The sequence below is a fragment of the Leptodactylus fuscus genome, chromosome 3, assembly GCF_031893055.1.
Source record: "Leptodactylus fuscus isolate aLepFus1 chromosome 3, aLepFus1.hap2, whole genome shotgun sequence".
Classification (NCBI taxonomy): domain Eukaryota; kingdom Metazoa; phylum Chordata; class Amphibia; order Anura; family Leptodactylidae; genus Leptodactylus; species Leptodactylus fuscus.
Genome location: NC_134267.1, coordinates 9,283,972 through 9,299,197, shown reverse-complemented (window position 1 = coordinate 9,299,197; position 15,226 = coordinate 9,283,972). Strand labels below are relative to the sequence as shown.

At 39.5% G+C, this 15,226-nt stretch overlaps 1 protein-coding gene across 1 annotated transcript in view; it reads right to left on the bottom strand.

Moving 5' to 3' along the window:
* Window positions 1–15,206, bottom strand: part of SRBD1 (S1 RNA binding domain 1) — a 139,127-nt gene extending 123,921 nt beyond the window's left edge. The window contains exons 1-4 of the mRNA XM_075267030.1: window positions 15,165–15,206; window positions 14,862–15,000; window positions 12,516–12,612; window positions 11,575–11,716 (exon numbers count right to left, since the gene is read on the bottom strand). Coding sequence (XP_075123131.1) covers window positions 11,575–11,716; window positions 12,516–12,612; window positions 14,862–15,000; window positions 15,165–15,203 — 417 coding nt within the window. The 5' untranslated portion in view covers window positions 15,204–15,206. The remainder of the gene's footprint in view (window positions 1–11,574; window positions 11,717–12,515; window positions 12,613–14,861; window positions 15,001–15,164) is intronic.
* Between the last annotated feature and the right edge of the window lie 20 nt (window positions 15,207–15,226).

The following is a 15,226-nucleotide window of genomic DNA, read 5'->3' as shown; positions in this document are numbered from 1 at the left end:
AATAATAATAAATAACAATAATAAGAAAAAGCTGTAAGCAACATAAACACAGGTTTCCAAAAGATCTTGTACAATTCTTAGGCCATTACAATGCCCGAGAGGAGCAGAAGATGACAAGTAGCAGGAGTATAGGGATAAGACGCAATGTCAGAGGTCAGGACACGGCTGCCTATACTGGTATCATTACTACTAATCTAGAAGGGCGATGATAAACTCTGATCAGAACAGTAATAACCAGCGCAACAAAACTGAAATTCAGGCCCTGATCAGATTTACATTGAAGGCTGCAGCATATTTCACAATAATAACGGCAGGGTCCACTTATCTGTTATTAGAGTCACAACCAGGGACATAACTTACAGCCCCCCCCCCTTGTGGCATTTAGTAACGTAGTCTATTTTATGTAGCAGAGGGACATTTGGGGTCCCTGAGCGTCCAGGGCAACAACTGCAGCCCCTGATAGCTATGCCCCTGGTCACGGCCAACAGGCGCCGGTGATATCCGCCATGTCCGCCATCTAGCGCCCCCTTACTTTACTTTTCTGTTCCACTGATGGAAGAGAAAAACGGAAGTAATAAATAACAGGAACTAAAATGATTATTTAATTTAAAAAAAAACAAAAACCTGCAATTATCATAAAACAGAACTGCAGAGGATCTGTCTCCTTTCCGAATGTGTCTGTTTAATGGATTAATATTGTCACAAACCTGACTACTGCGCTGCAGGGAGCGGGATGGACAGACAATTTACCGCCTGATACACTAAAAGGAGTGATAAAGTAGTAACATTTGCACAAAATGAGACTGAAGAGTTGAAAATTGTTATTGGAAAATTTGCCTGTGCCTGTAATACACTGCGCCTCTTACCTGCGCAAACACCCCTTAGCTAAAGGGATATTCACATCTTAGCATTTACCGCTATAGACATAAGATATGCCATAAATGCAGGATAGACGCGAGTCCCAGGGGTGGCCCTGATGGATCCAGATCCCGATCCTGTTGCGAGTGAACTGGACTGCGCATGCACAAGTCTATCCATTCATTTGTACAAGACGTCAGGAAAATATTGCTTACATTTTGAGAATATTGATTGATTTTTTTTTTCTCTTAGTCGAGGGTGTCTACCTGTAAACTTTCGAAGTCCTGCAAAAGTGAACTAAGAGACTCGCGCATGCGCAACACTAGCTCTCTCTGCACCAGGGCCATGAACAGTTATAGCTATAAATGTCAAGACTAGATACTCTTGCTGGAAATCCATGATTAAAATGACAACGCAGTTTGACACCGTCCAATCAAAGCTGACAATGTTAGACTGTATAAAGTACACGCCTCCTTGACAGACAGACTGACAGCACCCAGTTGTCACTTCATTTCTACACTCATGTCTATCCATCCTGTGACTTCCATATTTCCAAGCCGTTTCCTTTGTGTAGTTGCAGTCTCATTGCTCAGGAGTGTATACAGAGTATATAGCATTATATACCTACTAGACTTGTCCTACTTTAGCTCATTTATTTCGGTTTTACCCTCCGCTGGATTTGTTTCTCAGCCTCACATAATAAAGACTTTGTAACTGAATTTACAGACTTTCCTGAAAATATTTACTGGGACTTTCCTTCTGAAAACAAATCCGTAGAAATGAGGAGACGAAGTTTATGGCGGCTGTCAGAAATGTCATCTGAAAATACGAACAACGAAACGTGAGGTAATGGGGCAGCTCGCACCTGCCCATCAATAAGGCTCCTCACGTCTAGAAACTACAAGGAGTGAAAAGGGTCTTGTGTACTGTATACGGGATATAGGGACGGCCCGGACCCAGGAGAGACACTATAGTGCGCGGTGCGGGGAATACGGAGGATTACTTATGGAAGGAAAATCAGTGTCAGGTGCTCAACTCACTTATAAGTGTCAAATGAGATGTAATATGTAACATAGATAGATAGATAGATAGATAGATAGATAGATAGATAGATAGATAGAGATAGATAGATAGATAGATAGATAGATAGATAGATAGATAGATAGATAGATAGATAGATAGGAGATAGATAGATAGGAGATAGATAGATAGGAGATAGATAGATGATAGATAGATGATAGATAGATGATAGATAGATGATAGATAGATGATAGATAGATGATAGATAGGAGATAGATAGATAGATAGATAGATAGATAGATAGATAGATAGGAGATAGATAGATAGATAGATAGATAGATAGATAGATAGATAGATAGATAGATAGGAGATAGATAGATAGATAGATAGATAGATAGATAGATAGATAGATAGATAGATAGATGATAGATAGATGATAGATAGGAGATAGATAGATAGATAGATAGATAGATAGATAGATAGATAGATAGATAGGAGATAGATAGATAGATAGATAGATAGATAGATAGATAGATAGATAGATAGATAGGAGATAGATAGATGATAGATAGATGATAGATAGATGATAGATAGGAGATAGATAGATAGATAGATAGATAGGAGATAGATAGGAGATAGATAGATAGATAGATAGATAGATAGGAGATAGATAGATGATAGATAGGAGATAGATAGATAGATAGATAGATAGATAGATAGATAGATAGATAGATAGATAGGAGATAGATAGATAGATAGATAGATAGATAGATAGGAGATAGATAGATGATAGATAGATAGATAGATAGATAGATAGGAGATAGATAGATAGATAGATAGATAGATAGATAGATAGATAGATAGATAGGAGATAGATAGATGATAGATAGGAGATAGATAGATAGATAGATAGATAGATAGATAGATAGGAGATAGATAGATAGATAGATAGATAGATAGATAGATAGATAGGAGATAGATAGATGATAGATAGGAGATAGATAGATAGATAGATAGATAGATAGATAGATAGATAGATAGATAGATAGGAGATAGATAGATAATTGTATTTTGCTACCATTAATGAAAATGATGACATAATGGATTATTATGCTTAATGTAAAAATATAACCAACAATTATTTTAAAAATTGATTTCTCTTCAGTTTTGAAAGAAATTAATATTTATGCACACAGACGTAGCTAATCTATCTATCTATCTATCTATCTCCTATCTATCTATCTATCTCCTATCTATCTATCTATCTATCTATCTCCTATTTATCTATCTCCTATCTATCTATCTATCTATCTCCTATCTATCTATCTATCTATCTATCTATCTATCTATCTCCTATTTATCTATCTATCTATCTATCTATCTATCTATTTCCTATCTATCTATCTATCTATCTATCTATCTATCTATCTATCTATCTATGTATCTCCTATCTATCTATCTATCTATCTATCTATCTCCTATCTATCTATCTCCTATCTATCTATCTCCTATCTATCTATCTATCTTATATAAATCTCTCTCATATCTAGCTCTACTATACAAATCTATTAGTCTCGGCTCTATCTCTACACAGTCCGCATTAGATTTCCCTTCATTCTCACTTACTTTACAATCCAGGGTAATGATTGAGAACAGATTTCTATAAGTGACTACAGTCACAGTCATCATAGAGAATAAAAAGACCAAGTATTTGTCAGTATCTGCCCCTGCCGGTGACTCTGCAGCTGTACACACAGGCCCAGAGCACTGTCACGGCCAGCCAGGATCTGTCAATCTAGATGTTTAATTCAATCACCGGCCGGCTCAGACATGTCACATATGTTAAATGCAACATTTTAAACCTCCTCGGGACATAGTAACAATTTATATTCCTCAGCTTTACAGTACGACTGACATACTAAGCCTGACATATCACTGAGCAAGAAAGTTAGGAATAAAAATCTCCTCTGAAATTCTATAGTGCATGGTACCAGGATGAAAACACTAGAAATGTGATATGTATATGCATGTATGAAGGAATATAAATGTATAGAGAGAGAAGAGAAGAGAAGAGAAAAGAAGAGAGAAGAGTGTATATATTTATACTGTTAACACACACATATATTTATATTTATTTATACACACACATACAAACACACACACATATATATATATATATATATATATATATATATACACACACATACAATGTATATACTCGAGTATAAGCCGACCTGAATATAAGCCGAGGCCCCTAATTTTACCACCACCAAAAAACTGGGAAAACGTATTGACTCAAGTATAAGCCGAGGGGGGGAAATGCAGCAGCTGCTAGAAAGTTTCAAAAATTAAAATGGTCGGAGTTTTTGGGTGCAGTAGTTGCTGGAGAAGGGGAGGGGGTGTTTTGGTTGTCTGTCTGCCCCTTCCCTGAGCTTGAGGACTGAGGTTTTTTCTTCCCCCACTTAGAACTCAGTCTGGCTGACTATAGGGGATCTGAAGTGCTCCTATTAACCCCTTCCCGACGGAGCAGGAGCACTGCAGATCCCCTATATTCAGTAGACACAGGGAGACCTAATGTGTTTGTGTGTCACAGTCATTTCCTACTTTTATATGTATTCTAGGGAAAGGAGGGATTTACAACTTTTAATTATTTTATTTTTTTATTATATTTTTTTTAAAGCTTCTTTTTATTCACTATTTTATGGGAGATTCTATACATTACTATTGTGGCTGGTCATAGACCCCCCCCCCCATATATCATTATATCATATTCTTTATTTATATCACTCTTATACTCGGCTTGTGCAGTGTATTTATGTGCTCAGTTTTCCCATTGACTCTATATTTGTCAGGTACAATGCCACCTCCTAGAAACGAGGATTCATATGCAGTCCTATGAAAAAGTTTGGGCACCCCTATTAATCTTAATCATTTTTAGTTCTAAATATTTTGGTGTTTGCAACAGCCATTTCAGTTTGATATATCTAATAACTGATGGACACAGTAATATTTCAGGATTGAAATGAGGTTTATTGTACTAACAGAAAATGCGCAATATGCATTAAACCAAAATTTGACCGGTGCAAAAATATGGGCACCTCAACAGAAAAGTGACATTAATATTTAGTACATCCTCCTTTTGCAAAGATAACAGCCTCTAGTCGCTTCCTGTAGCTTTTAATCAGTTCCTGGATCCTGGATGAAGGTATTTTGGACCATTTCTTTCTACAAAACAATTCAAGTTCAGTTAAGTTTGATGGTCGCCGAACATGGACAGCCCGCTCTCAAATGATCTGAAAACAAAGATTGTTCAACATAGTTGTTCAGGGGAAGGATACAAAACGTTGTCTCAGAGATTTAACCTGTCAGTTTCCACTGAGGAACATAGTAAGGAAATGGAAGAGCACAGGGACAGTTCTTGTTAAGCCCAGAAGTGGCAGGCCAAGAAAAATATCAGAAAGGCAGAGAAGAAGAATGGTGAGAACAGTCAAGGACAATCCACAGACCACCTCCAAAGAGCTGCAGCATCATCTTGCTGCAGATGGTGTCACTGTGCATCAGTCAACAATACAGCGCACTTTGCACAAATAGAAGCTGTATGGGAGAGTGATGAGAAAGAAGCCGTTTCTGCACGTACGCCACAAATAGAGTTGCCTGAGGTATGAAAAAGCACATTTGGACAAGGCAGCTTCATTTTGGAAACAAAAATTGAGTTGTTTGGTTATAAAAAAAAGGCGTTATGCATGGCGTCCAAAAAGAAACAGCATTCCAAGAAAAACACATGCTACCCACTGTAAAATTTGGTGGAGGTTCCATCATGCTTTGGGGCTGTGTGGCCAATGCCGGCATCGGGAATCTTGTTAAAGTTGAGGGTCGCATGGATTCCACTCAGTATCAGCAGATTCTTGAGAATAATGTTCAAGAATCAGTGACGAAGTTGAAGTTACGCCGGGGATGGAGATTTCAGCAAGACAATGATCCAAAACACCGCTCCAAATCCTCAGGCATTCATGCAGAGGAACAATTACAATGTTCTGGAATGGCCATCCCAGTCCCCAGACCTGAATATCATTGAACATCTGTGGGATGATTGGAAGCGGGCTGTCCATGCTCGGCGACCATCTAACTTAACTGAACTTGAATTGTTTGTCCAAAATACCTTTATCCAGGATCCAGGAACTGATTAAAAGCTACAGGAAGCGACTAGAGGCTGGTATCTTTGCAAAAGGAGGATCTACTAAATATTAATGTCACTTTTCTGTTGAGGTGCCCATACTTTTGCACCGGTCAAATTTTGGTTTAATGCATATTGCACATTTTCTGTTAGTACAATAAACCTCATTTCAATCCTGAAATATTACTGTGTCCATCAGTTATTAGATATATCAAACTGAAATGGCTGTTGCAAATACCAAAATATTTAGAACTAAAAATGATTAAGATTAATAGGGGTGCCCAAACTTTTTCATAGGACTATATATATATATATATATATATATATATTTATTATGTGTGTGTGTGTGTGTGTGTGTGTGTGTGGAAAATAAATAAAGAATGTATCAATTGCAATGAAATGAATACACAAAATTCTGATCCTTATATTTTAGGTTGTAGATTAAACAGTATTAGATTTCTTGTGCTATCCACCATGATATGTAATTATTCAACTTATTTTTTTTATTTATTAACTTATAAATAAAGGTCTTTTTTAAATAATAATAATAATAATAATAATAATAATTTATTATTACTGTTATTATTTATTTATTTATTTCTTAGAACACCATTACCTCCTTGTTGCTGTACATTGGAGGATTTACATACAAAACAAGTACAATACTAACAAAGTAACCAAGTATTACAGTGGGATAGAGGGCCCTGTCCACAAGAGCTTACAATCTATAAGCGGGGGGGAGTAGAAGCTATCCAGATGTTGGTAGCAGGGTTAGGATCCATTCACACGGAATAAATGCAGGCTCATTTTGGCACAATACACGTGTAAAGATAAGACTCCCATTGACTTCTATAACATTCTTTACATGTGTATTGTGCCAAAATGAGCGCGCGTTTACTCCATGTGAATGGACTCTAAATGCAGCTTACAGGCTTTCCTTACGACATGACCCCCCCCCCCCCAAAAAAAAAAAAAATAAAAATAATAATTTGTGCTTAAAAATTTGGCTTATACTGCTCGAGTATATATATATATATATATATATATATATATATATATATATATATATATATGTGTGTAAGTAAATGTATATATATATATATATATATATATATATATATATATATTTAAATATGTAATATAAAAAAAAAATATATATATATATTTATTTATTTATTTTTTCTGGCTTAAATTTAGTTTCCCAATTTCTACATATTGAAAAATACTTTAAAATAACTTTGTGTTCTGGGGTCAAAATGTTACTGTAATTTAAAAAAAATTTTTTTAAAGTATATTTCCCAATAAAAAAAAAATGAATATTTTACAACAAATGATTGACTTTATGGTTCTCCTTTGTACCTTTTTTTGTACATTTTGCTGCCCAATAATGTGTTATCTCCTTTGCAAAACAACACTTAACCAGAATTTAGAGCCATTTGCGCCACACATGTAACGGTCACATTGGAGTAAACGTTGGTGTGACGGTTTCTGCCCTGGATTTAGACACCTTTTATGTATCGTGGCCTAAAAAAAAGTCACAAATTTGTCACTCCGGTACGGTAAACGGTATAAAAATTGAAGCGAGTGCTCTCTCTATATTTAAAGATATAAAAAATGTATCAGCGTAATGCAACATTTTGATACATTTGTCTCAAATAACAATTATGTAGCAAAGTGGCCTTCGAAAACAGCTGAAAATTTCCCTCGATGTGTATTATTTTAATTTCATTAAACTAATGAAAAACGCTGCAGATGGCGACGTAAAAAAATAATGAAAAATAATTACCATAGCAATAAAAAAAAAAAAAAATTAAGAAAAATAAGATAAAATACTGATAAAAATGGATTTATTTGCAGCGTAAGTAAAAGATCTGAATCCTGTTGTTCCTTAAAATTAAATCTGATCAAAATCTGTAAAACTGAGGTCATGTCTGAGGTGAACAGTCGGAGAAAAACAACTCCTTACTATAAGCTAATACCGCAAACTAATGAGTCAATACTATTAACACCTGCACATTAAATGTATTTCGGTTGGCAGAATTCCCAGAAAAAAAGGTGAAATGTAATATAGCGAGGTCGAGAGAGAGAGAGAGAGAGAGAAAAAAACCCGACATTCTGGAGAGTAATTAGAAAGCTCTTTTGTGCCGCTCTCAGACTAAAATGTTTGCCGCTGCAACCAAACCTAATGCTTTAAGCCAAGCGACTTGGCACCTACTTGAAAGATGATGGGCCCTGACACCAGAAACACTTGACCGTGCCAGCGAGGAGAGGAGTGAGGACAGAGCAGGCAAACCAGTCTTAAGACAGGGTCAAAGAGAAAGCACAAGGAATTCGGAGTCCATTTCAATGTCTAGAAGAGACAGGCGCTAGGTCCCAAAGGTCTCATCTGTCAATGGTAAAGAGGCGGCTGCCATGTAACTCTTCCTCTTTTTTTAAGGTCTGGACAACGTGGCGTACGTATAGGAAGGATCGTGTCCAAGGTTTCCTAACCTTCACCAAATAGATGGGTTAATATATATAAATATATCACAATAATAATATTAATCTGTATTGAGATAATACTAGCCTCTGCCCACGACTTCGTCTGCTTGTTGTTGGTGTCGATGATTCTCCTTTATTCAGCAGATGGCTGCCATCGATGTTTCACCTGCTCCGGCGTTTCGGCAGTTGTTAAGCTGGTCTGCCGCTGAACTTGTTCCTCGCACCGTGCCTGTGATTGTTCCGGCATCTCAGCAGCTCCCTGGGATGCCATATAATGAGCGTGTTGTTGGCATTGACGATCCGTCTGCTGCGGCATTTTGACAGCTCTTAAGCTGGTCTGCCGCTGAACTTGTTCCTCGTGCTGTGCCCGTGACTGTTCCAGCAACTCAGCAGCTCGCTGGGACGCCATATAATGAGTGTGTTGTTGGAGTTACCGATCCGTCTGCTGCAGCATTTCGGAAGCTCTTAAGCTGGTCTGCCGCTGAACTCGTTCCTTGCACTGTGCCTGTGATTGTTCCGGCATCTCAGCAGCTCGCTGGGATGCCATATAATGAGTGTGTTGTTGGCGCCGATGATCCCCCTTGAGCTCTGCTTGAAGAGAACTCTGTGACTTCTGGCTACATTCACAGCAGTCGTTGTTTTAGAATTTTGCAACAAATTAGATTTTCTGACCCGCCTGCTCCAGTGTTTCGGCAGCATTCATGCTGGCCTGCCGCTGAACTTGTTCCTCATGCCATTCCTGTGATTGTTCCAGCATCTCAACAGCTCGCTGCTATGCCATATAATGAGCATGTTGTTGGCATTGATGATCCACCTGCTCCGGCGTTTTAGCCACTGTCAAGCCGGCCTGCTATTGAACTCGTTCCTCGTGCTGTGCCCGTGATTGTTCTGGCATCTCAGCAGCTCGCTGGGACGCCATATAATGAGCGTGTTGTTGGCGCTGATAACCCCCCTCAGCTCCGCTTGAGGAGAACTCTGTGACTTCTGGCTTCCTTCACAGCTGTCGTTGTTTTAGAATTTTGCAACAAATTCGATTTTCTTTTTCCTGGCAAGTTTAAAAGTAGCAAACTGCCAATTTGGATTACAGGTTTTTTTCCCATCCAGTGTGTCAGCACTGCCTGGAGCAGATCCGATAATATGCAGATGCATGTACACAATCCACTGAGGGTTAGCTGAGTGTTTGCACAGAGAGATAACAGCCCTGGCTGAGATAAGCTATTGCAAGAGCAGTGTAATATAGTATGTGACCATAAATTCATAACAGTTGTGAAACCATGTCATTTACTGGGATAAAAAGTAGCCAATGTTTTAACTGAGGTTACAAACTATCTATGTGCCATCCAAATCCATTCAGCCGTTTTTGCATGATTGAGTAATAAACATCCAAAGTTCCACATTTATAATATTAGTAGAATATACCACTTGGCAGCGTTGTGCTCCCTGGGGCTTCATATCACGGAGGACGGCAGATACGTCCATTTCCCATGAAATTACCTTCAACTTCAATGGTCATTTTGGCCCGTCTAAATATTGCAGGTCCATCCGAGAGACAATGCCCAGAGATATTTTCCCTGTTTCGCCTTATTCGCATCCCCCTATTAAGAAGACATGCATGCCTGACCGAGCTGGGCATTCAGGTTTATGGGGAGGACAGAAGGAATAACAAGGTGTATGGGCTCCTTACGCTACAACCTCCCTATTACTATGAGCACAGACAAGTCATTTTTTCCCCTTTTGATTTTGATATTGGAATTTTAGCACAGATTTTTTTTTACAGAAATATCCAATCTATGAAGCCTACATAGTCTTATGTCCCGTGTTCTCGTACAGAGGTCGCCTTGCAGCTAAGAATCAATGACTTGATAAGCGTGCCTTGATCTCAACTAGAAATCCAGAAACTAAGTTTTCGTGCTCTTAGTCATTGCCCCGGGGACCGGCATTAGGGCAGAATGTGCTCTTCGACTGCGACGGCATCTTCAATACATTGTAAAGGTTACGATATTGATCCATGTTCAGGTCTGCAAAGGGCAAGGCTGGATGAGCCACCGTGTAGGAGGAGGAGGACAAGACGCGCAAAATATCAGAGTGATCCTGTACTGCACAGTATGTGGCTGCGAGGCCCATGGTGTAATGTACTGGATGAATGGCCCAGGGATAGGGCCTGTGTATCGTGTGTACACAGCTGTATATAAACAGAAATACCGTCTACCTAGTCATGTCCTGATACATGGTTATTAATCATATGGGTTGTCCTGGATACATGAAAAATGAAAAGTATCAGACATCTGTACCTATACCTATCAGCTGTTACAGAAGCTGTATGCTAAGTATACCTACAATGTACTGACCTCTGTACACTGTATACAGCTCTAAATCTGTACACTGTAGCAGAGGCATCTGTAGCTCCATTTCCATGCACTTGAATAGGAGCAGAGTTGATTCCACCCATATACCCAATTACTGGTGATCAGCATGGGGTGTGGGTGTCGGACCCCGAACTATCTGACACTGGTGACCTATCCTGTTGACATTTTTAGCATCTCTAGGACAAACCCTTTAGCGCAGGGGTAGGGAACCTTCGGCTCTCCAGCTGCTGTGAAACTACAACTCCCAGCATGCTCCATTCACTTCCTAAAACAGCAGAGCAAGTATGCATGCTGGGAGTTGTAGTTTTGCAACAGCTGGAGAGCCGTACGTTCCCTAACCCTGTTTTAGCGGTTACACCGTTATATCCACAAAGTGTTCACTAGATAACTGAGACTGAGCTTTAATGCCACTGTTGACTCCTAGAAAATGATGTCAAAATGGACAAGTGGGCGTTACCGGTTGCACAATCTGGTCATTATCAGACTGTGCAGGGACGCAGCCCCAACTAGTAACTTTGTCACTTCTAGGAGGAATAACAGAGGGACATCATATCCGAGAGTTCTAAGAAAAGGAGACCCAGAATTGTTACTTAATGGCGAATACGATTCTTCAATCAATTGGATACATCAGAAGAGACGACAGCGACGACGGTAACGATATAAACAGGGCTTTACCTGATGATGCTGAATTCTACTTATACTGCAGGTGAAGTTGTGATATAAATGGAATTTGTCGACGTCCTTTGTGTTTCCTTCCTTCTCCTTTCCTGTTGATTTGGCCAGTGAGGACTGGAGGGCGACGTAGTTCTGTTTGCAGCTAGAAATACATCGAACAATAGATGTGACCCGCGTACTGTCAGAGACCACTACTGCATTAAAACATGGTGTATGCAACAAAAAATTGTTTTTTTGAGGATTTTTTTTACCTTTCATTTTAGAACAACACGGATTTTGTTGCATATATATATATATATATATATATATATATATATATATATATATATATCCAGCACAGTGGAAAATTTTTGCAAAAACTGCATCAAAAACCACATGGAATTTTTTTCAGCTTCCCATTCATTTCTATAGGTTTTGCAAGGCAGCATCCATCTGGAGATCGGTGAAAAACACAGCTAGAGGGAAAAAATTTGCTACCGAGTCCCATAAAAATGAATGGAAGACGTGTTTCAAAGACAATTCCTGAAAATCAGGCTGCAAAAAACCGTGTGAACTAATCCTAAAGAGTATGACTAGCAATAAGTAAGTGACCAGTGTGAGCCTTGGTTCACATCTGCTAACGGAATACCAAACGGATTTGCAAGCGCTGTGCAGTAAAAGCACACGGACCCCATAGACTATAATGGGGTCTGTGTGCTGGCCGCTCGCTGCCCGCACGAATCACGCAGACAGAAAAGTAGATTGTGAAGTAGGTTTCTGTCTGGATAATCCCTGCGGAGATCTCATGGTAAGCACACGGACCCCATTATAGTCTATGGGGTCCGTGTGCTTTCACTGCACACCGCTTGCAAATGTGTTCTGTAGGCCATAAGTGGGGGTCCCCACGCGGACTCCCCCGAACGGATTACCGACGCAGATTAGAACGAGGCCTTAGTACTTACAGTTTTCTGATATGTTCCAATGTATCTTTATCTTTAGCGACCATGTCTGCTAAGATGTGCTGCACTCCCATCTCCACATCCTGAAGTGTGGACAGACCTTCAATGGAAAAGAGAACAAAATTAACAGGCGATGTTCAGATCTACTATATCTCATCAACCAGATTATATATAGCCTATATTGTGCAAAAGTTTTAGGCATGTGTGGTGGAAAAATGCTATACAGTAAGACAGAATTTGCAATCACAAGATTTCAGGGTTTTGTTGTGTGACGCTGCCCTCTAGTGGTGCTACACTGAAAGTTGATCTAAAGAACAAAAAGGCTCGACCATGTCTCTAATTCATGTTCTTAGACATTGAGAAACCTAAGTAAAGTAAATGGATATAATACATAGTGCAAAATATCAGCACGTATTAGAGAATATTGTTTGTCTGACCTGCTTAGTCCCATAACACATCAAGCTGTAAATTATCTGAACGGAGACTCATTTACCAGGATTTAGGACTATCCTTAGGGTAGTCCACAAATATCTGATGAGTGGGGGCTGACAAGTCTCACATCAGGACACCAATACTATCCCCAGACATAGAAGGCTCCGACCCCTGTAGAGAGGCCTAGAGACGCCACTGCAGCTCAGACACAGCTGATCAGTGAGGTCCTAGGTGTCAAACTCCCCCCTATTGATGACCTAGCCTAATAGGTCGCCATTATGTAAAGTCCTGGAACAATCCTTTAACATACAGTCCTATGAAAAAGTTTGGGCACCCCTATTAATCTTAATCATTTTCAGTTCTAAATAATGAGGTTTATTGTACTAACAGAAAATGTGCAATATGTATTAAACCAAAATTTGACCAGTGCAAAAGTCTGGGCACCTCCACAGAAAAGTGCCAGTAATATTTAGTAGATCCTCCTTTTGCCTCTAGTCGCTTCCTGTAGCTGTTAATCAGTTCCTGGATCCTGGATGAAGGGATTTTGGACCATTCCTCTTTACAATTCGCGTTCAGTTCAGTTTGATGGTGGCCGAGCATGGACAGCCCGCTTCCAATCATCCCACAGATGTTCAATGATAATCAGGTCTGGGGACTGGGATGGCCATTCCAGAACATTGTAATTGTTCCTCTGAATGAATGCCTGAGGATTTGGAGCGGTGTTTTGGATCATTGTCTTGCTGAAATATCCATCCCCGGCGTAACTTCAACTTCGTCACTGATTCTTGAACATTATTCTCAAGAATCTGCTGATACTGAGTGGAATCCATGCGACTCTCAACTTTAACAAGATTCCCGGTGCCGGCATTGGCCAAACAGCCCCAAAGCATGATGGAACCTCCACCAAATTTTACAGTGGGTAGCATGTGTTTTTCTTGGAATGCTGTTTTTTTTTGGATGCCATGCATAACGCCTTTTTGTATGACCAAACAACTCAATCTTTGTTTCATCAGTCCACAGGACCTTCTTCCAAAATGAAGCTGGCTTGTCCAAATGTGCTTTTGCAAACCTCAGGTGACTCTGTTTGTGGTGTGCTTGCAGAAACGGCTTCTTTCTCATCACTCTCCCTGACAGCTTCTCCTTGTGCAAAGTGCGCTGTATAGTTGACCGATGCACAGTGACACCATCTGCAGCAAGATGATGCTGCAGCTCTTTGGAGGTGGTCTGTGGATTGTCCTTGACTGTTCTCACCATTCTTCTTCTCTGCCTTTCTGATATTTTTCTTGGCCTGCCACTTCTGGGCTTAACAAGAACTGTCCCTGTGGTCTTCCATTTCCTTACTATGTTCCTCACAGTGGAAACTAACAGGTTAAATCTCTGAGACAACTTTTTGTCTCCTTCCCCTGAACAACTATGTGGAACAATCTTTGTTTTCAGATTATTTGAGAGCGGGCTGTCCATGCTCGGCGACCATCAAACTTAACTGAACTTGAATTGTTTTGTAAAGAGGAATGGTCCAAAATACCTTCATCCAGGATCCAGGAACTGATTAAAAGCTACAGGAAGCGACTAGAGGCAAAAGGAGGATGTACTAAATATTACTGGCACTTTTCTGTTGAGGTGCCCATACTTTTGCACCGGTCACATTTTGGTTTAATGCATATTGCACATTTTCTGTTAGTACAATAAACCTCATTCCAATCCTGAAATATTACTGTGTCCATCAGTTATTAGATATATCAGACTGACATGGCAAACACCAGAATATTTACAACTAACAATGATTAAGATTAATAGGGGGCACAAACTTTTTCATAGGACTGTATATGCTGGTTACTGGATGGCATAAGATAGTATGTAACAATGAATGACCTTCTGTGACCTGTAAGTGCCCGTCACTTCTCGCTCCCAGCCTACCTTCAGTGTTAGGTTTTATATACTTATGAAGGTTTAGCTGCTGCGGGGTCTCAATCAAGGCTTTGGCTGCGTCTTCCAGGCCCAACTGTCTGGCCCTTTGTGCTTTGGTGCCTTTGCTTCCAGTCTTGTATGGAGTGTACTAGATAGAAGACAAGAGATACTTCTATATAAAGATAGATAGATAGATAGATAGATAGATAGATAGATAGATGATAGATAGATAGATAGATAGGAGATAGATAGATAGATAGATAGATAGATAGATAGATAGATAGATAGATAGATAGATAGACTCATGCTCACCACATGCTCTACTTCATCCATGGATCGGCAGTTCAGCATGGCCGTGTGTAGACTGGAGTTCA